This window comes from Chinchilla lanigera, unplaced genomic scaffold (genome assembly GCF_000276665.1).
Source record: "Chinchilla lanigera isolate Chin_1 unplaced genomic scaffold, ChiLan1.0 scaffold00016, whole genome shotgun sequence".
Lineage (NCBI taxonomy): Eukaryota > Metazoa > Chordata > Mammalia > Rodentia > Chinchillidae > Chinchilla > Chinchilla lanigera.
The window spans coordinates 14,666,916-14,690,642 of record NW_004955417.1 but is presented as its reverse complement, the minus strand read 5'-3'; the positions used below and the strand labels follow the sequence as shown (position 1 = coordinate 14,690,642).

Below are 23,727 nucleotides of genomic sequence, written 5' to 3'. Positions count from 1 at the left end.
GTCAACACTTGGCATGTGCCTATTTTGAAACCTCAGGATGCCACCCTGACCATTTTTGGAGAATTACGCATCCTGTTTCCCTCTAAGGGCAATTCCAAGCCAGCCTAACTGGTATAAACTCCAAGAAGTAGCCACAGGAAATGCAGGAGATTTACTTAACTGTAGTCTCGCATCCAGATTCTCTAATTGGATTGACATGGTCATGAATGAGGATTTTAATGTATTTTATATAAAGGGCTAAATACTACTGTATATATATTTTAAGCTGTGTGAGACGTAAGATCTCTGATGCAGCTATTCCATTTTTCTACTATGGTAAGAGAGCAACTCTGAACAGATGAAATAAGGAACTTAAGCCCAAAGGAAGTATAGATACTAACAAGCAACAGCCTATTTTTATCCTCGAGCGGTGTACACAGAAAAGGAGTCAACGCCTGTATCTTTTTATATTGAGTCTAAGTGAGGTTTATATGCTTCATACATATGTAGTTTCTGTGTATTCTGAAATTCAGTGCCAAATTACCAAAAATAAAACACCAAAAAACATACAGTAGTTGAAAAGTATCAACTAAAATCTATACATTCTCAATTTGCTGTAAGTCAAAAATTTCTACTGAATGTTTAACATATGATAAGATAAATGGCTAGAGATCAGAGAGTATCTTAGCTCATTTAATTCTCTGAGTCACATTCTCAGGTACTGTCATTACCAGATATAAGTTTAAGATTCAAATACATTGTGTTCTTAGTTAGGTGACTTAATGCCTCAGTTCCTAGTTTCCTCATTTAGAAAAAGGGAAAGATAATGGTAACAAGGGCCTTTTCTTGAGATTAAATGGATTAACACACATAAGACAATTAGAACAGCTCCAAGCACACAGCAATCATTTTGTGCTAAAAATTGTTATTATTGTTAATATAAGTGTTGTTGGAAGGACCAAACATAAACTACAAGATCTTAATAAACCTGCCAAGTGATCCCTTATGGTTGTTTCGTCATTTACAAACTTAAATAAAGAGTAAACAGTAAAGCCTAAAGCAAAGGGAGGGAGGGAGGGACTAAGAACCATGTATGGCTTGTGTCTTGATGTCCCCTCAGAGTGTCCCGCAGTCACGGGAGGTGGGTTTTTCAGAGGTGACTGATCTAAAGTGTATGATGCTAGGATCAAGGGTGTGTGATTACTAAATCAGTCCACTGATTGGTTTGGCATAGCTCTGGCTAGGATTAAGAATGTGAGACCTATACCCACCCTAGGGCAGGTAGGCTGCATAAAATATAAGGGATAGAAAGAGGGCTAATGTGTCCTCATCTGCCTGCTTGTAACGGACTATTTCTCCTCTGTAATGCCCCTCTGCCATGCCACCCTGACTTGGAGCCAGCCAGTTACTGGCCAAACCTTTTGCAAACCGTGAGCCAAACAAAACTTTCCTCCTCTAACATTGAGTGTCAGGCATTTTGTCTCAGCAATGGGGAAAGTAACTAAGACACATTACTTTAAAAATTATACCAAACCAAGGTTAGCAAAGCACCCCTAAAAATGCTATCCTTAGAAGCTCTTGCTTGGAAAACTGACTCTTGACCAGCAGCATCTGGGAACTCAGCTTGCCTCAATTGTCTAACTGATACGACTGCTTTACTGTGCCCACATATTTAAAAAGAAAAAAGAAAAAACTTTATTTTTAATATCTTATCAGATATTTTTACTATTTGCTTTCCTGTTGGGAGTCTTGAATCGTGGTGTCGCTAGGCAGAGGCTGCTCATATAATGAACTTCCAACAGACACCTTCACAACTGAATGGGCTTCCCTGAGCAGAAACATGGCACATTACTATATTTTTGTCACTGGAAAACGAAGCAAACTCAAATGTACTCCTCCAGGTAAAAGCAAGAATAACAAAGCATATGCATGGATTTCTCTACCCTCTGCCTGTGTCTTTTCACCTTATGATTTAACTGACTTCTTACTGTATTACCATAATAAATCTTACCCATAAGTATTATTATATATTAATTCCTATAAATCCTTCTAGAGAATATCCAAATGTATGGATAGCCTTAAGGACCCCAGACACAAGAATGCAAATAACACTTCTCCTTTAACAATTTGTCACATGTAATTCAAATTGCAATATTTTCTTACTAACAATTACTTCCCATACATTATTTACAAGTGGCCAACTTTGCTCACTAACAGAGCCAGATATCCTAGTTCCCATCCTCTATACCACAGATAATGTGACATGGGCAAAAAAAAAAAAAAAAAACAGATGCACTTTAAGAAGTATTAGAATTTGTAACCTATTTATAGCCTAAAGATCTACCCAACAAAGCAGACAAACGCTACCTTCAGACATGCTTCAATGTAAATATTAATTGCTGAGGAGATAGCAGGGAAATAAATTAGACATAGTACTGACCTTATGGAATGTGTTTTCTACTCAAAAATGTTTCCCTAGGGACTGACATGGGAGCTGGGCTCTAAAGGATAAGTTAATAAAAACAGATGCAACAGAGACAAGACCATTGAGAAAAACTCCACGCCAAAAAAAAAAAAAAAAAAAAAGCACAGCTCTTTTGAGAAACTGAAAGGCTAACAGAATACACGGGCAGATTTGAGCTTTTAACCTATTAACAATAAGTCTGTGAAGGAATAACAGTATGGTCACACCTGAATTTTTGAAACTCACTCTTGGTAAATGGTATACCAACAAACTGAAAGCTGAAAAAGAAATAATGGAGTTGCTCTAGGGTAAGAGAAATAAAAGTAAAGAAACATACAGGTTGTAAAAGTAAAAGATAAATTTAACTATGGTTGGTCACTGGTTTACTATGGTAATTTTACTGAAGTAGAGGTAGAAAGTATCAAGTACTATAACCATTTAACTCTATGTAATTATTTAGAGAAGACATTTTAACAAAATGGTGGTTAAAAAAGAAAGAGTTAACAGTGAGGATTACTTAAAGCTCAGGACCTCCTGTGTCCAATATTTGATTAGGTGAAATTTGAAATTAAAAAGTAGATGGAAATCTCATAAACAAATATGCTAATTTTTTCATAAACTCTCTACAAATAAAAAGTACGCTGTTCTAAAGAGACCCCTGTCTTGGTTACCTCCCTGTCACTGAGACACAAATATCTGACACCCAAAAATGAAAGGAGGAAAAGTTTATTTTGGATCTTGAGACTGTAGAGGTTTCAGTCAATAGATGGCTGGCTCCAAGGAATGGCGGCATGGCAAAGGGGCACAGCAGATGAGTAGTAGCAGCTCATGGTATGGCAGCAGGAAGAAGTGAAAGATCAAGGGACAAGAGAAGGAGAAAGACTCTTGTAGGCCACATCCCCAGTAACCTACCTCCTAGGACCTGGGTTCACCTCCCAATGCCGTAATTTTCTCACCAATGAGAATCACCATTCACCTGATCAAATTATCTCTCAAAATCCCTACCTATGAGTTCATGAGGCTGGGAGGAGGGATTTTAACAGAAACCATATAAATGAAAAGTACAAGGTTAGAAATTATATTTTATATCATAAACAGTACTTTTCTGGTAAAGTGCCAGATAAGAAAATGATTTCATAATTGTGAGTCATATGTTCTCTGTCACAGTTTTTCAACTATACCATCATAGGACAAATATTTAAAGGAATAATAAGCATGATTATGTTCCAATAAAATTCTAATTACCTAAACAATTACTGAGCTAGATTTACCAACCCACAATCTTAAAAATGGTATGGAGGGCAAAAGATGATATAGTGGGCAGGTGATAGCAGTCCAGTAAAATAAAAAGTAATAATTATCCCAACAGGCAAATGTAATATAATCAGTAACAATCTTTAAAACAAGTAGAATGCATAATCAGCAAGTAGATGTCTTCAAGTAGGGAAGTATAACATCCAGAAGGTTGAAATATGGTATAACCTCCATAAACTATGAGAGTGCACAAAGAAAAATTCATGATTTTGGTCGTTGATAAACTACAATAATAGAGAGAGAATGTGGCCCAGCAGAAGAAATACACCCCCAACAACTGAAATGGAAGCTTGAGATGGAAACTGGGTTATCTCAAATAGAAGTATAATCTCCAGGGCTAAGCACATAGTCAAAACAGGATTAACTGCAAAGCTAAGGAGATGCTCCTGAGTCAACTACTGATTGTGCATTCCTTACATTATCCCCACCTTTATAATAGGATTGATACCAGACCCTGAATCATGGATGGAAACAGAGAGATGTATCAAGTGGTTCCAATGATACAGAAGGGTGAGATGGGTGTGGAGTAGCAAGTAGGCTTTTAGAGAAATGAAAAATTACTCAAAAACGACTACTTCTTATGAGAAAGGATCTAAAAAGTAGGTCAAGAAATATATAGAAGAAATTACTAGCCATTTTACTGAATTCCGTTTTCCACTTTGCAAATAATATGAGCTAATGCCATGTGAAATTTTAATGTTATTTTGGATTTTATATAACTCTGTCTTGTTTGTGTTGTTCTTATGCTATTTTGTAAATGGGTGTCTGTCTGTTAATATGTTTTCCTTCTATTTTTTAAAATAAAAATAAAAAAAACAAAAATAAAATAAAATTGAGTCATGTATCAGTTCCATCAAAAAAGGATGACTGTTTCACAGGGCAAAAAATAATGAGTTCCCCATGCCTGTAATCCCAGCACTCTGAAGGCTGAGGCAGGGAAACTGCCTTAAACTCAAGGCAAGCTGAGCTACACAGTGAGTTCAAGGACAGTTGAAACTACATAGTAAAACCCTGTCTCAAAAAAAAAGTTTTCTAAAAGCAAAACAGTGTTCACTGATAGAATAAAAGAAGAATGAAGTTTGGGAATTCAAGCAATAATATCTATTACAGCAGCATAAAGAGTTTTTAGCAAGACAGTGATTTCATTTGTTGCTTCCAATGATGGATGTCAGTGTGGTGAAAGAACACACCACACCACACTTCTTTGTAACAAGAACTGGGGAGGTCAGCTGAAAATGTATAGCACAACAAACTAAGAACAGAAGGGAAATTGCTCAATTTGACAAAGGACAGTGACAAAAAGCACACCACAATTAATCACACTTAATGGTCAAAGGTCAAATGATTTCACACAAGATCAGGAACAAGATCAAAATGTTCACTGTTAACATTTCTATTCAGTACGTACTGAAGGATTTTGGTTACTGTTTTTGTTTGGGGGAGGCTGTGTGTTTTTGTTTGTTTGCTTGCTTGCTTTATGGCAGTAAAGCCTTTGCACTGAACTACAATACCAATCCTTTTTTCTTTACTGTGACTCAGGGTCTCCATATGTCATTAAAATGCCCAAGATGGGCTTGAACTTGTGATCCTTCTGTCTCAGCCTCTGAAACTATTGGGATTACATGTGCACACCACCACACTTGCCTGTATGGCAAGTTTTAACCAGGACAACTGGATAAGACAATACAAAGAAAGAAAAGGCATTCATATAAAAAAAAGAGTATAATTAAATAAATTTTTATTTTCCTCAACCTATCCCCAAACTCATGTCAATCAAGACTACCAAAGTTTCCTATCAGAAACAGGACATGACAAACACTAAATACTATAAAAATGGCAATAATGGCTATGTAATTTTAATTAGTAAAATAAGAAAAAAGCAGTAATAAGCAAGAAGGTACAAGGAAAAAATCTTATATAATTAGACCACTGAAGTTTATTTTTCGGTATTCTAGCTCTCCAAAGGTCAGACAAAGTCTCTACTGATAGTTAATTATTGACATCAGGTCAATAATCACTATAATATGGCATATTGACAAAACTTTTTCATGCAATCTGAACACAGTATACAAGGACATCTCTAAAATTACACCTTAAGTGATAAAGTTAGCACTTTTTCAATCTGCTGGCTAACAATGGTCATCTAATTCTCCCTGTAGCAGTGACAGCCAGCTCCTGCTCCTGGCAAAGGAATAGTAACAATACAAAGAGGTGCTATGCAGAGAAAAAGTTCCCATTTTGCTATCAGCCAAGTCTTAGCTACAACTAACTTCTCTACTCTGAAATACAGCTTATCTAAATCTAAGAAAGATCCCTGGAAACACTAAACGTAAGGGCCTGGAGTTTTCTGACACAGAAGCGGACTTCTATTTTGGGCAGACAGTAAACCAAGTCCTTTCATTTTCCCCCATTTTTATACAGGAATTCTAACTTTCAGAAACCAGTTTGTGCACTTTTCTTAACAGTTCTATAACATTAATAGTCTTTCTCTACTATATAATGAATGCTTGTCCAACTTTAAAGCTATACCTGACCTTACAATAGCTGATACAAAAGATTCTATGTCCTTTACTAGAATGGGTCTATTTCTTACTAGAACTGAACATATGACATAGTACACATTTTTAGAAGTTTAGTAAGTGAATACAAATGAAAGAAATACATTTTAGGTTACAAAGCAATATAACATATTTAAAGTCAGTTTCAAAAGGAAAAAAAGTTGTCCTTTCTGCATAAACTTAACACATTCCTTTGTTAGCAACACATTCTCAATATTAACTTAGTAAAATACACTTTCCGTGATGTAAGATTTTAATACTGATAAATCACACTAAAAATATATACTGCCTGCTTTTCAAAAATCCAATAAAATATACTTATTTGTAATTTAAGGCATTATATATCTAGCAAATCACTTAGTAAATACAGATTTTTATACAAGACATTTTCTGCTGTTTACAATTATTTTCAATTCGATCACTGACCCACTCTCTTTTAAGTGATACATAAAATACATAGTCCTAGGCCAAGAAGTATCATCAGAAAAATAATTGCAAATATTATCAAGTTCCTAAAGCAAAATATAGAAACAAAATTAATATATCTTGCTAAAACTCTAAATGAGTATTTGAACCTTATACAAGTTATTCATATCTTAATAATGATCACATATTCTAAAAATGAGCCCTCATTGCCTAGACATGAATTATATTTAAATGGAATCTTTAAATTCAATAAACATCCACATAATGAAAAGCTCACTTACAGGCATACTAAAATTTACAAGATTGGAGCTGGGGATTTAGCTCAGCGGCAAAAGCGCCTGCTTGGCAAGCGCAAGGTCGTGAGTTCGGTTCCCGGTACCGGAGAAAAACCAAAAAAAAAAAAAAAAATTTACAAGATTTACAAAAAGTAGTTCTTACTGAAAATCTAATTCAAATGAGTGTTATATTTTGGCAAAGATAAATTCATAGCCAATGCTAATATCTGGCAAGAAAATTTTTATAACAGCTCCAAAATATATGTCTTAGAACATATTAGCAATTTAAGATTGTGGAGAGAGGCAGGGGAAGTAGCTTGAAAATAGAGAAATATAAAAAGTGAATCACTATACCTTCACAGTCTTTTTTTTATAAGTGGTTAAAGAACTATGCAACAACTCCAAAATCCTTTTTATATGCACACCTGGGAAGAATACTAAATCCGTAACTTTGCTCAAAGTTACACTGATGTGGTTTTAGACCAGATGTTTAAATGTTACAGTATGTACATTTTCTTCCTCTCTTCTAAGGCAGAAGTAAAGTAAGAGGAATATTTGACTTCACTCCACAAGAGACCTATTTAATAGTTTGGCGGTTATGTAAGTAAAGGTAGCTTGGCTAAGTCAATGTTGACGACATACAGAACGACATGATCCTAATGAGTTGGAAAATATTGGCTCTCATGAGAATAGACCAGATGCTACTGAGCTGAGAAAGCTACTGTATTATTGAATTTCACTTTTATGAGGCAAAATTTATTATTCTACCATTAAGGTATCCCACATGAAATCTTGCATAAAATACTTTTACAGTTACTTTCTGGAAAGTAGATTTTTATTTTAACAGTAAGACATCATTTACATGAGGGACTCAAATGTCCATTTGATCACCTTTACACAGCTTCTTAAATCTATAAGTTATTTCCCTGCAAATGCCATATTAATGGATCTACACTGTCAACAAAATAATGACTTGAATGTGGGAAAAAATGGTAGCAAGTCCTTGTTTTCCAGAGCAAACCAAATTCACATGTGACTTTGAATTTTAACCTCTGGGTAAATGGCAATCACTAGAATATCTACAGTTTGAATATGACCATAAATGTGAAGAACAAAAAACTAATACTTCAATCATCCCAAATTTAGTTGAACTTTAAATCACTGCTGTATCATTTATAATTCCTCTGTAACAATTAAATTTCTAGTATTTGCTATAGTTTCATGAAATAATATCTAATGGTGTACCAAGTCTTTTTAGTCTGTTTCTGATCTCATTTATGAAGAAGGTATTTTGTTACAGGAGAAATAATAATAACAAACAAGTGTAAAGGCCTGCCTTAAAAAACTGACTTAGTGAATAGCTGTGGGATGATACTTTTTAAAAAAACACTGAATACTTCTGAGCATAAATTTTCCCATCTGTAAAACAGTATGTATAACCTGCCAACAACAATATTACTGGTTAGAAGCCAATGAAATTGATGCGAGAGAACTATCACTCTAAAAAAGTGAATCAATTCAAGACTTCAAATTTCAGAGAATACAGTCCCAAAATGCTTAGCAGACAGCTGCAAAGTTTGTGAAAAACAGATGAAGGGGTATGGTTTCAAATTTCTATTACCAATTGCATTGTCACGTTCATTTATAGATGTATTGATGTACTCCCATTTGGCATCTCTAGGAGTGAGAATATATGTCTGTGAGCCTGGTAAGGCCCCCTTCCAACAGGTACATGAGGCACCAATGTAGAATTTCTTGATAAAGTCCAAATACCTAAACTTAACCAATGCCTTGGATTTTGTTGCTGTCTCACCAACACCACTACTTACTATCCTATTTACCTTTCAGCCATACTATTAAATTTATCTCTGCCCTATAGCCCTCTAGGTTAAAGCAGGATTATCTAGACTCCAAGTGCAACAAGAGTCATCTCAGTTTCCAAAAACTCTAGACCCTTGAACCACTTCTATATGTAATTATCTCGACATGGATGAATTCCAGCAAGGCTCTAAGTCCAGAAGAACAACAAAACAACTCCAAAAACAACACTGTATCTGCCACACACAAGAACTATTGGCAGCTGTAAAGATACCATTTTGAACATGACAAAATTAGCTGAAACTCAATGAAATAAACCAACTTTCATTTAGTCATTTCAGTAGTTAAGATATTCAACCCTAATTCAGTGATTGCTCTTAAACATCAAGACTTGAAAATGAAAATATTCACATTATCTGACACAAACAGTGAGATATTCATGGCTATTATAGCCCACTCCGTGCCTTTTAGAACAGGGGGACTTTTATTTGTGCTCTTTTTCTCCTTTCCTCTTTGTCAGGCCCAAGTATGCTCTGCAGAGCCAGTTTCTCCCTTATCCCACCATCCCTCGCTATTCAAATAAACATTTGGTACCATTTTTGCCTTGTCTTATTCAATTCCTTGTTCAACACCAGAAAGACCTGGAAGGGAGCACCAAGATGGCAAAGTGGTCAGCAGCAGATAAAAAGCCTCTGCAAGAATAACCATTCAGACAATGGAATTTAGCAATGTGAGGAAGACAAGGAAGGAAATGGGTTCTCTGGGCCCAGGAAGTGCAACTTGAAGCCCATGGAAAGAACAGAGAGAGAAATTTCAACAAACGAGGAGGTGGCCTGTGGTGCCTTCTCCCTCAGACAGTACTGCATGAGAGGAGCAATTCAAACCTGTGGGCACACAGTGACTGCTGGCAATCCCAGAAGCCCCCACAGAGAAACAGTACTAGTGGGGAGCAGTGGACCTGAAGAACTGCACTAGATGTCAGTGAGTGCTGAGGGCTCAGTCACCCTGTGCGAGAAAGCAACTGGCTGGGAGCCATCTTGGAGAGGGGCCAACTAAACTCAGAATTCAGAGCAGCTGCTGGCTCCATCTAGTGGCTCCCAGCTAGGCTCAGGCCAGAGGAAGGAGCACAGACAATTGCAGGTTGAATGTGTCTAGTCACAGCCAGAAGGTACAGACTCGCTGAGAGTATCCACTACCCGACCAAAAAGCTACTGCTGACTTTCTGGGATAGACTGGCACTGAACAGGACTCTTGTCTCCACATGTTGTCTACCAGCAACAGCAAAGACATACCTAGAAGTAGACCTTTTACTCTTTTCTTTTTTTTCCCATCTTGTTTTTTTGTTCTTGTGGTGGTGGGTTTTTTTGTGTGTTTCTTTTTTCTTTGGATCTTGTTTTTTTTATCTTGTTTTTATATGAGTGTGAACATGGTTCTAGCCTCTTTGTGGTCATGGTTCTGTTCTTTTGATCTCTTCCTTCTCTCTTTCCCTCCAGTCTTCTGAACCAGTTTCTGGTTTTTGTTTTTTATTTGTTTGTCTGTATAGCACCAGGAATCAAACTTAGGACCTTGTGCTTGCCAGGCAGGCACAATTCTACTAAGCTATATTCCCGGCCCTTCTGCACCAGTTTTGAAAGTTAACATGACCCCCCCCACTTTGTCGTCCAGCCTGGTATCTAATCTCTTCCTCCTCTTCTTCCACTTCTCTATTTTGTCCCTTGCCCATTTTAAATTCTAATCCCTGATGGCAAAATTGACATATTAAGGACTTGTATACTGCATATAATTTTGTTTGTTTTAGATTTTGTTATATCCAGTTCATATGCTTAAAGGTGGCAAATTAATGGTTAGCTCAGTTTGCCATTTTCTAGGCTGTGTTTGATGCTGTTGTCATTGCTGATGGTATCACTATACAAAAAGTAACACAATTGTTCTAAACATCTGTTCTCCCTGGTATTCCAAAATTGAGTTGACTAAGGGTCACCGAAAATACTGTGGGAAATAGCCAAAGAACCAGGGGCTAGATTAAAAGGGCAGCAACTCCCTATCTCCAACAAACTGAAGAGGTAGGATCTTGCAACCAATTCAAACCCCAAATAATCAGCTACATCTGGAAGATATCTTGGAGAAGTAGTCATTTCCTATGGGTTCTAAATACTAGCAATAAAGCAACCCACCATAGGCAATTTACAAACATCACTCCAGGAATTAAACTTAAAAAAAAAAAAAAGACATCCAGTTCACTAAAGGCAAACCCAGGGGGCAATGAGGTAGGACAATCCAAAAGCCCCCCACCTGGCCTCTCTAAAGTGGTGACAACAAAGCAATTGAATGAGGTTCTATAAAAAATCAAATCAGAAATAATTTCTCACATAACAGCAGAAATAGTATCCACACTGAAAAACATTCTTAGTAACTCTAGAGCTGACACAGACTAAAAAATAGAGGAGCTAAAGAAAATTATGGAGGCCAGAGATACAGCTCAGTAGCACATCACCTACCTGGCAAACACAAGGTCCTGAGTTCAATTTCTGGTACCAAAAAAAAAAAAATTATGCAAGCCATGAATGCTCAGCATAGGAAAGAAATGGAATCCATAAGGAAAATTCACATAGATATCCAGGAGAATAAAAATTACCATTGAAACTATCCACAGCAGATTAAGGAATGTAAGGACAAGATCTCGGATATAAAAGACAGGGTTTGTGGTTAGTAATCACACACACACAAAAAAATTCTTAAAAATAGCCAATTCCATGAGTAATCAATACAGCAGCTGCTAGATGAGACAAAGAAGAGTAACTGACTGGAGTCAATGAAAATGCAGGAGATAGCACAAATGACATAAAAAGGCAAAGAAAAGACTCAAATCAAAGGCAGACAACTTTCCTGTGGAGGAAAAGAATTTAATATACAGATAAGTGAGGTACATACTACTCCAATTAGCTACAATCAAAAAAAAATCTATAGGCCAGCATATCACAGTCAAGGTTCCAGAAATTCAACAGAAGAATAGAATCTTAAAAGCTGTTAGGGAAAAGAAACAAATCACCTAAAAAGGAAAGCCAATCACAATCACAGCTGACCTTTCAGCATAAACCCTCATGTCAAGAAGAGCTTTGAGTGAAGTATTTGAAGTTCTACAGCAAAACAAACTTCTACCCAGAGTGATGTATCCTACAAAACTATCTTTCAAAACTGATGGAGAAATAAGATACTTACATGAAGAAGAACATCTGAGGAAATTTATAACTGCCAAACCAGCATTCCAAAATGTTTTGAATGACATTTTAGAAAGAGATAGTAAGGACTACAACTCCATGAACCCTAAAAGAAGGAATCTACCAGGCCAGGCAAACAAAGGGAGGGGGGATAAAAGAGGGGGAGCCAACTATAGGAAAATAACATGACAAGATTAAATCAGTACATATCAGTTATAACTATCAATGTTAATGGTCTCAATTCACCAATCAAAAGACACAGATTGGCAGATCAAGAAGCAAGATCCAACAATATGCTGCATACATTTAATTCAAAAAGAAATTCATAGACTGAAAGTCAAAGAATGGAAAATAATAGTCCATGTGAAAGGAATCTAGAAAAAAACAGGTGTAGCTATTCTATTTGCAGACAAAGTGAATTTCAAGCCAAGACTGATTAAGACAGAAAGAGAAGGTCACTACATCCTAAGAATGGGAACAATCCAAAGGGAAGAGATAACAATAATAAATATATATGCAACAAATACCAGCACACCCAACCATCTAGAACAAATATTAACAGGCATGAAAAATCAAATAAGCACTAATATGATTGTATTGAGGAATCTCAATACCCCACTGTCACAAAAAGACAAATCAACTAGATAAAAAAAAAAATCAACCATGAAATATTAGAACTGAACCAAACTTTGGAACAAATGCACTTAGTAGATGTTTACAGAGTATTCCAATCCCCAACATAAGAATACACATTCTTCTCACTTGCACACAGGATGTTCTGCAAAATAGACAACATAACATAGATCTCAGAATATGCTTAAGTACATGCAAAGGAATTGAAATTATCCCATGCATATTGTCACACCATAGTGCAATGAAATTGGGAACCAATGGCAAAAGAAATCACAAGAACTTCATAAACACATGGAAACAAAATAGCACCCTCCTGAACAACCAATGGGTCACAGATAAAATTAAAGAAGAAATGAGACAGTTTCTACAATTAAATGATAATAACAATACAACAAACTGGAACTTATGGGACACAGTGAAAGCACTACTAAGCAGGAAACTTGTAACAGTGAATACCCGTATCAGGAAAACAGAGCAACTACAAATAAACAACTTAATGGTGTACCTCAAACTTCTAGAAAAAGAGCAGGCTAAGCCAAAAGCTCATATGAAGGAGGAAATTATAAAGATCAGAGCAGAAATTAACACACTGGAGACTAAAAAAAAAAAATATAAAAAAAAATCGAAGAATCAAAGGGTTGGTTCTTAGAAAAATTAAATCAACAAACCCTTCTTAAACCTTATCAAAAATAAGGAAAGAAAAGACTCAAATTCACACAATTAGGAACAAAAAGGATGAAATCACAAAGGAACCTGCAGAAATTCAGAAGATCATCTATACCTACTTTGAAAACTTGTATTCTAGGGGGCTGGGGATTTAGCTCAGTGGCACAGCACCTGCCTGGCAAGTGCAAGGTATTGAGTTCAATTCCCGGTACCAGAAAAAAACAAAACAAAACAAAACTTGTATTCTAATAAGATAAAAAATGCAGAAGAAATTGACAGATTCCTAGAAACACATGAATTACCAAAGCTAAATCAAGAAGATATAAAAATCCTAAATAAACCAATAGTAATCAATGAAATCAAACACGTAATCAAAAACCTACCAACAAAGAAAATCCTAGGCCCTGATAGATACACTGCTGAATTCTACAAGAAATTTAAAGAATACATAACACCACTACTTCTTAAACTCTTTAATGAAATTGAAAGGGATGCAATACTCCCAAGTTCATTCCTTGAAGCAAGCATTATCCTGATACCAAAACCAGAGAAGGACCCAACTAAGAAAGAAAAATACAGGCCAATCCCCCTAATGAACACAGATGTGAAAATCCTCAGTAAGATACTAGCAAACAGAATGTAGCAAATCATCAAAAAGACTAGACACCATGACCCAGTGGGATTCATCCCATGGGTGCAGGGATTCAACAAATGTAAATCAATAAATGTAATATACCATATTAACAGAGCCAAGGACAAAAATCATATGATCATCTCAATAGATGCATAAAAAGCTTCTGACAAAGTCCAGTACCCATCCATATTAAAAACCTTACAGAAAATTGGAATAGGTGGTCTTTATCTGAAGCTGATAAAAGCCATCTGTGACAAACCAACAGCCAATATCATACTAAATGGACAAAAGTTGAAAGCTTTCTCTCTAAACTCAGGAACAAGACAAGGATGTCTACTGTCTCCATTCTTATTGAATATAGTCCAGGAAACTTTAACCAGAGCAATTAGACAAAAGAAAGAAATTACAGATGACATGATATTCTACACAGAAGACACTAAAATCTCCACTAAGAAACTGTTAAATTTAATAAACAAATTCAGTAGCAAGGTGAATAGAAAGTCAACAATGAAAAATCAACAGCCTTCCTGTACACAAATAACAAACCCACTGAGAGAGAAATTAAGGAAATAAAATCTTCCACAATAGCATCTAAAAAGATGAAATACCTAGCAATCAATCTAATCAAGGATGTAAAAGACCTCTACACTGAAAGCTACAGTACACTGAAAAGGGAGACTGAAGCGAAGATCAAAAAATGGAACAATTCCCTGCTCTTGGGTAATAAGAACCAATATACTGAAAATGGCCATACTTCCAAAACTGTTTGAAATATTTAATGCAATTCCAATCAAAATTCCAATAGGAAGTCTCATACTACTAGAGAAAACAATCCTATACTCATTTGGAATGAGAAGAGACCTAAAATAGCAAAGGCAATTATGAACAACAAAAGCAAGGTAGGGGGCATCACAATTCCTAACATGCAATTATACTATAAAGCTGCTGTGACAAAAATCATGTGGTGCTGGCAAAAAAAAACAGACCCAAATATCAGTGGAACAGATTATAAAATTCAGAAACAACTGCACACATATTCAGCTACCTTATCTTTAACAAAGGTACCAAACACATTCACTAGAAGAAAGCCGCTTTAACAAATGGTGCTGGAAAAACTGACTCTGCACATGCCATCTTTCACCATGCATTAAACTAATTTCAAAATGAATCAAAGATCTAAATATTAAAACAGAAATATTAAATCTGCTGGAAGACAGAATAAGTGAAGCTCTTGAAGACATTGGTGTTGGCAGACAGTTTATGAAAAAACCACTATTCACACAAGAACTATCACAAAGAATCAACAACTGGCATGTCTTATTAAAAAGCTTTTGCACAGCCAAGAGAAACCATCAAAAAAAGAAACACAAACAGCAAAATAAAAACATGAAAACATGTTCAACATCATTGGTCATTCAAGAGAGGAAAATTAAAACAACACTGAGATTCCATCTCAACATGGAAAGAATGGCTATTATCAAGCAAACAACCAATAACAAATGCTGGAGGGGTTGTGGGAAAATAGAATCCTTCATCACTGTTGGTAGGAGTGTAGACTGCTGCAACCACTGTGGAAATCAATGTGGAGATTCCTCAAAAAAACTAGGATTGGAAGTCACATTAGAGCCAGCTATTTCCCTTCTCAGTATCTTTCCAGAAGAATTAAAAACAGTACCACAGCAATATATGTGCACCCATGTTTATAACAGCACAATTTGTCATAGCTAGGTACTAGAAACAACCCAAATGCCCAACAACCGAGGAATGGATAAAAAAAGATATTATCTCTTTATACAATGAAGTATTACCCAGCCATAAAGAAGGATAAACTGAAGACTTTTATAGGTAAATAGATGCAACTCGAGACCATACTCTGTAGGTAAATGGATGCAACTCGGGACCATAGTCATAAGTGACATAAACCAGATACACATGTGTAAACATTGTATTATCTCCCTACTGTGACAAGATGAAAGAGTAAAAAAGACCCAAAATGTACAACAGATATTGCAAAATGAGAAGAAACTTCAAAAGGAAAGAGAAACTGGGATGAGGAAATGGTGAAAAGAAGGAAGGGAAAAGCAAAAAGAAAAAAAATTATATATATATATATATATATATATATATATACACACACACATATATACATGCACACATATATAAAAAAGGATATTTAAGATAGTTATACTATTAATTTCTCTTAGTTCACTGAAAAGAAAGGTTTGTGCTAATATTGTTTGAATAATTACATTCCAATATCTGGCACTTTGAGTAACTAATTTAAAGATAACAATATGCAATGTATTAACCATTGTTACTCTCCTATTATCTTGTTTCGAAATTTTGTTTTATTTTTTTTCCTCTTTAAATTAAAAAGATATTCAAGCCAGGCATCATGTCACACGCCTGTAATCCCAGCACTCAGGAGGCTGAGGCAGGAGGATCGCGGCAAGTCTGAGACCAGCCTGGGTTACAAAGTGAGCTCAAGGCCACCCTGAACTGCACAGCAAGACCCTGTCTCAAAAAGACAAAAACAAAAAGATTTTCACTATACCATTAGTTATATATAACATACAAGTTAATAAAGTCCCATGAATTAAATAAACCCCTTAACAAGGGTTATCACAGAACTTACTACTTTTTATTTTGCAAGAGCTGAGCAATGATTCTTCAGTGTACCTTTATAGAACCTGTAATTCAGGTATTTGCATAAAGTTTCTTAGGCTAATTCACTTCCAAAATAGAAGAAATTCACCTTAGATTCAATGCAAAACAATTCCCTCTTGTTCTTCTGATGCATTAAAATATATTTTACCAAAGAAACACGTCTTTTCTTCCTAGATTTTATAGTTTTGATGCTTCAAACTTAAAATGATATTGCTTATCTGTAGCACCATTAATTCAATGAGAAGACTGAGGTACAGATACTTCTCATTTAACAATTTACCTGTTTAATCACTGCACTTAACAAGTGAGGCACACAGTTTATGATCCATCTTTTTTTCTGTATATAAATCTGTTCATCTTGTTTATAGAGCCCTGATGTCTTTCTTTGTACAGTAGACCTTGTTTATACAGAACTATAATTTTTACTGACTGTAATGTATAGTAGAGTTATATAGTTTTATGTTCTGTTATAAATTATACTACTGCACATAAGAGTTATGCAAAAAAAGTCAAATTCATCAAGTTGGAGTTTCCTTTGGCTATTCCTTTGTTCTGAATATTGTAATGTACATACTACATATAATTCCTCACTAAGAGACCAACTCATTTGACAATGAAGTCACAGGAATGTAGCTTCATCATTAAACAAGGAATCTCCTTATTTGAGATGGGGTCAAAAACACAGTGTTATTTTTTTCAAGACAAAAGAAAACTCTTAAAGTCACCTACAACTACAAAAGAAATGAAAAAGCCAAAACAAGTATTTCTTTGTTTATTTACATATTTATGTTTGTGAGCTGGACTCTTACAATGTTGCCCAGACTGGCCTGTAAATCCTAGGCTCCAATGATTCTCCTGCCTCAGACTCCTGAGTAGCTAGGCCAGAGGTACATGTCACAGTGCCCAGCAAAGCAAATGTAAAACCAAAGACACACATACAGCACAAAACCAGAGGTAACATACTACCTGACATCAAAATATATTACAAAACTATAGTAGTCAAAACAACATAGTATTGGCACAAAAACAGATTATCTCAAGGGAACCAAATGAAAAGTCCAACAGAAAAAGAAAAAAACTTTTAAGACATGTTGTCACATTCACAGACATTTAAACATTTTATAGCAGCAGCAAGAACATAATACAAAGGGAACAGGACAGTCTCTTCAACAAAGTGTTAGGAAAACATCATATCCACATGCAGAAGAATGAAATTAGATTCTTATAACATACACAAAACCCAACTTAGAACAGATAAAAATCAAAATTTAAACTAAAACGTATGAAACTGTTAGAATAATAGACTGTATTAGTCTAGGCAATTTTTTGCATATGACCTGAAACCATGGGAAACAAAAGCAGTAACAGACAAATGGGATGGTACTCTTCCTCAAAAAAAGAAGGAAACTCTGTCATTTGTAATAACATGGACAAACCTGGAGAAAATTATCCTAAGTGAAATAAGCCAGGTACAGAAATACAAATATCACATCACCTTAAAAACTGGAATGTAAAAAACGTAAACCATAGAAGAAGACCATATAATGATTGTTACAAGAAGCTGAAAAGTCAGGGACAAGAAGGAAAGGAAATGAGATGCTGTGAAAGGGTATAAAATTCTAAGTAGAAGGGACAAGATTTTGAGATCAGCATGGTTACTATAGTTAATAAAAATGTCGTAGCTGTTAATCTAGATATGTCAACATGGCTGGAGTAAGAAATGCCTAGTGACCAAAGGGTGTGATGATGCACACCTATAATCCCAGCATTTAAGCCCAAGGTAGGACAACCTTGAATTCAAGACCAGCCTGGGCTATACAGTGAGTTCAAGGCCAGCTTGAACTACATAGCAGGACCCTGTCTCAAAAAACCACAAAAGAAAAAAACAAAAAATTGAAAGAAAGAAATGCCCACTGGATTAGGAAAGCACAGTTCCAGGTGTGTCTGTGGATAACTGACATGCAGGCCAGCAAACAGGGGGAAAGACCTATCTTACTGTGGGTGGTACCAACCAATATCCTTGTAGTCTGGTTAGAATAAAAAAAAGGAAAGAAAAACCAAGTGTGCCCATTTTGAAGAGCTCTAGTCGTTGAGTGGTTGCATGTTTTGCTACCATCATTAGTCTCTGCTCTCCAGTTGCTTTAGCTTTTCAAAGCACTTTCATAGACAGTTCTACAATGAACATGTAGACCTTCAACCTTGGACTGGTGCTGCATCCTTGACCCCTCCTGACTTGCAGCATCTATCTTCTTGGATGAGCAACTACTGTTGTCCTCCAGCTCTCCAAGGCACAGATGGCCACTGAGGACCCTCTTGCCACTGATCATAAGAATCATAACCTATCTACCAAATCCTGTTGCATAATTATATAATATAGAATATTATCTGTATTACATAAATGTAATTTCTCCATTGAATATATAATATATAAGCTAGCTGTGGTGCTACATGCCCACAGTCCTAACTACTCAAGAGAGCAAGGCAGTAAAACCCCTTCAATTCAAGAGTTCAGTACTAGCCTTGGCAACACAGAAAGCCACTGTTTCTCTCATTCATTCAAATATATGCATATACATAAACACATGCATACATATATACATACATACATATACAACCCTCTGTATTAAAAAGCAAATAAATTTCATCATAAATAGCTAAACATTAAATATAACTAAAGTACTATACTACTGAACTAAATAATTTATGAACTAATCCACGATGTGTTGATTGTATCATTTGGAACAGATCATCACTAATATTTTCTAAACTGTGAGGGCTCCTTTCTAAATATGGATTTAATATCAAATTTTTTAATTACACTGCCTACCTTTTTCCAAAATTATGTATTTATTTAATAATATTAAAATTTTACCTCTTAAAGAAAAAAGCAAGTATCTGTTGGCAGTCACTGAGCTCAAATATAGATTTGCCTATTCAAGGTATATTATATAAACAGAATCGTAATATGTTCTTTTTGTTTCTAGCTTCTTACCATCAGCTTATTAAGTTTTCAAGGTGCATCTTGATTTTAGCTTGTATCAGTACATCTAGTTATTTTAATGTCTAAAATTCCACTATAAAGATATACTCCACTTTGTCTACCCATTCATAAATAAATATACTTAACTGTTACCATTTTGGGTATTACAAATAATCAGATGGACATTTATGTAAAAGATTTTCTAAGGGCATATATTTTTCTTTCTCTTAGGTGTATGTCTAGGAACAAAATTGCTGGGTCATATACTAACTCAGCATTTAACATTTTGAAAAACATCAGAACTGATTTCCAAAGATGCATGTTATTTTAAGATGAAATAAAAGAAAACCGTATTTTAGTAGTTAATTATGAAAACTTTAAGATTGCCTTTGTTTCTTGCACAAAAAGGAAAATTTGCTTCTTCAGACTTACCAAGTATTATGAACATAGACTTGTCAAGGAAATTGTGCTCTTACCTACTGTTTGGAAGACTTCATTCATCAAAGCTTCATTTATTCCTGAAGAGCTGACATTTCCAATATGAGACCAACTTTGGTATATTGCTTGCAGCAGAAGTGTCTGAGCTCTTGTGGCTTGAACTGTGAGATTTGGAAGTTCAAATATACCTTCAGTTATAACAATCTGAGATCTTTTGGTCCTATATTAGAAAACAGAAAGAAAAACAATGAATAGTTTTAATAAGCAATATTGAATCAGATTGAAAGTGTATATATTCAAAATATTTTAAAGTTGAGTTAAATCAATTAGATATACAGTTATATTAACTTTAAGTTTCACTATTTCAGAAACACTTAAAATAATAAAAAATAGAATAATGTCCATATACAGATCTATTCTGCTGAAATAATTACAATTTTCCAATCAAGTTAATCATCAAAAGTAACAATAAAAACAAAACTAAACAGAGGAGTTATTAGCCGTACTGAATTACTCTAAATGTCTTAAATCTATTAATCTATTGAATTAGATGCAGAAATCAACAGACATACCCACATAAATTAAGGCAAAAATACCATACTATTAAGTGGAAAATTGGAATTTAACTCCAAGTGATCTGATTTAGAGTCCTCTAACCTATATTTTCTCTTAAAATATTTATGAAGTCTTTACATTTTACCCAGGTCCCTACTTTACATTAATATGGAAAAATTATTTTTGAATTTCTGCTCTGCAACATCTAATCCATTAATACCTATGATCTGATTCTGTCTATGAATGTTTCATGAACTTACATTTTCCAAATAAAACCTCAAAGTAAAAACTGAAACGCTTATGAGTAGTAAACTAATACTAAAGGTTAATAAACAAGGAAAAAACATGTGAAAAAGAACATAATAAGATGCTTACTAGTCACTCATTCTTTACCCCACAAACTTCCATCCTCTATCATTTTCCCAGCCACGTCATAACCAGAGAGTAATGGACATTACAGCATATCAATTAAAAAGCTTCTTACTCTACCTCTTATTCTAGCCCCTGTGACATATACCAACTAAAAAGCAGACTTTCATTGGCCTTCCATACAGCTATCCTGTACTGAAAGACACCACTGGAAAATAGTACTGTACTTTGTGTTCACAATTTCAGAACATGGAAAACTGAGGGATAAATTTACCCCCTTTTATTCCCCTGGCTGACAATTCTGTGATGTAGTTCATAAGCCTCTTAGGAAGTCCCATGAAATTAAAGACCAGAAAAGAAAAACAACTAAAATAATTGGATAAAGCCTTAATGAACTGTAGGACAATATCAAGCAATGTTAATAACAATACTCCCAGAAGAGAGAATTAAGAAAAGGGACCAGAAAAATGTTAAGTGTGAAGGAGAAAAATTGTAAAAGCAGGCAGAGAGTAGAAAAACACATCACATACAAAGAAACAATAGAATTAGGGGTATAGCTCAGTAATGGGGTACATGTTTAAAATGCACAAGGTCCTGGGTTCAATTCCAAGGACAAAAGAGGGAGGGGAAAGGTGAGGAAAACTAATGTAAATTTCTTACAGAAATCTTACACAAAAGAAAAAAACAGAATAACTTTCCTCAACTGCTACCAAAAAAAAAAAAAAGCTGTCAACCTATAATTAAAAATTCAGCAATGTTAACTTCCAAAAATGTAGCAACATAAAGCCTTTTATGACTAAACAATATGCACTATAAAAAATGTTAAAGTAAATTCTTCAGGTTAAATAAATAGTGGATAAATATCTGTGGATCTACACAAAGACTGTGAAGCATGCTATGAATGATAAACATATGGGTGAATGTGTAAAAAGAGTCAGGTATCGTGATGCACACTTGTAATCCCAGCACTTTGGGAGGCTTATGCAGAAGAATTGCAAGCTCAGGACCAGCCTGGGAAATTTAGCAACTTGGTGAAAACTCTTCTAAGAATAAAAAATAATAAAAGGGCTGGGGCTGTACATCAGTGTGAAGGCCCTCATTTTAATTTCTATGAGGGGAAAGAAAAAAAGACATTCTTTCTTAGTATCTTCAAGACAATAAAGAATTCATTGTATAACTGAAAAATAAAAACAAAATTTAAGGGATTATATGTAGAACTACAACTACATAAGTATACTGTTATGAGGTTCTCATATATGACACAGAATACTGTGTGGCAGCAATCAAGAGAGTAAAAGATGTAAATTCTGAACCTTAAACCAAGTAAAAACATAAAACAAAACAATTATTAATAAAGTAAGTGGTGAAAACAGAATGGAACCCTAAAAATGGAATTGTGGAGATGAAATGCAAATAAAGAAAAGAAACAAATGATAGGGAACTTTGAAAACAAACAGCAAGATGATAGACTTAAACTCAAAAATACTAATAATTACATTAAATGCCAAAGGCCAAAGCACATTCATTAAAGGCAGAGATTATCAGATTGTATTAAAAACAGAAGGACTCAACTCAATCCCTTCGATAAAAACCCCACAATGAGCATAAAGAAGATAGCTTATAAGGAAAGGGGATGAAGATGAGGAAAGGAGTAAATGGATGGGGGGAAAAGCCATACTACATACAAAAATAAAAAAGACTGACATATTAATACCAGACAAACCAGACTTTAGGTCAAAGAATATAACTAGGGAAAGAGATTTTTCTACATAAGTTTCACAGATAGGGTTCATTTTAAGTGAGTTAACGTAATTGTTCTCCCCATTTCATCCATGTGGTAATGAGTGAAGGAAGTATATTTCTAATGTGATAATAGATTTGATTTGTCTGTATTTTAATTTTGGGGTGGCTTATATATTATAAAATGACTTTTTAATTGCTGGAATTTTCCTACTGACCTGTGTATACCTTCTTATGGGAAAATTTACTTTTTAAAGAAATCAGGGCTATTCTTCATTCTGTTTTCGTTGCTCATAAATTGTGATTTAAAATTTGTAATGAGAAAAAAATGATTTTTCATAATGACAAAAGATCAATTAGGCTTACATATACTACAGATCTTCCAACTATTATTATTTTTTGAAAATGTAAAATTTAAGAGGAATACACAAATCACTAGAGATTTCAGCTCCTCTGTCAGTAATTGGTAGAAGAAACAGAAAGTCACAAAGATTAAAATTGATCAACTTGGCCTAATTAACATATAAAGAATGCTGTACACCATCCAAAAAACAGCAGAACACACATTAATCACGACACACTTTATTCTGGGCTACTAAATCAAGCCTCAATAAAACTTGGAAGTTAAAAACCCAAAAGACCATATGTGCTGATCACAATGCAATTAAACTATAAACAAGAAACATAAAAGCATCTGCATAATGACCAACTGTCTTGGGTACTTTTCTCTCTTTGCTGAAACAAAATACTCAATGCCCAAAATGAAGGAAGGAAAGGTTTATTTAGCTTACAGTTCGTGGAGGTTTCAGTCCATACTTGGCTGGCTCCGAGGCACAAGAGACAAAACAACAAAAGCAAAGGGGGGAATGGCAACTGAACAGCAAACAGCCAGAGCAAAAGGGAGGAATGGTGACAAGCAGCCCCTTTCTTTCCCTTACATTGTAAACAGGCTACCCCCACCTAAGGGGTGTGTAGCTCTCACATAATCTCCAT

At 35.0% G+C, this 23,727-nt stretch overlaps 1 protein-coding gene across 5 annotated transcripts in view; it reads right to left on the bottom strand.

The window, feature by feature from the left end:
• Nucleotides 1-23,727, bottom strand: part of Vps13b (vacuolar protein sorting 13 homolog B (yeast)) — a 657,708-nt gene that overhangs the window by 537,464 nt on the left and 96,517 nt on the right. For all 5 annotated transcript variants that reach the window (XM_013512757.1, XM_005381858.2, XM_005381857.2 and 2 more), the window contains exon 17: nt 20,109-20,290. In XM_013512757.1, coding sequence (XP_013368211.1) covers nt 20,109-20,290 — 182 coding nt within the window. The remainder of the gene's footprint in view (nt 1-20,108; nt 20,291-23,727) is intronic.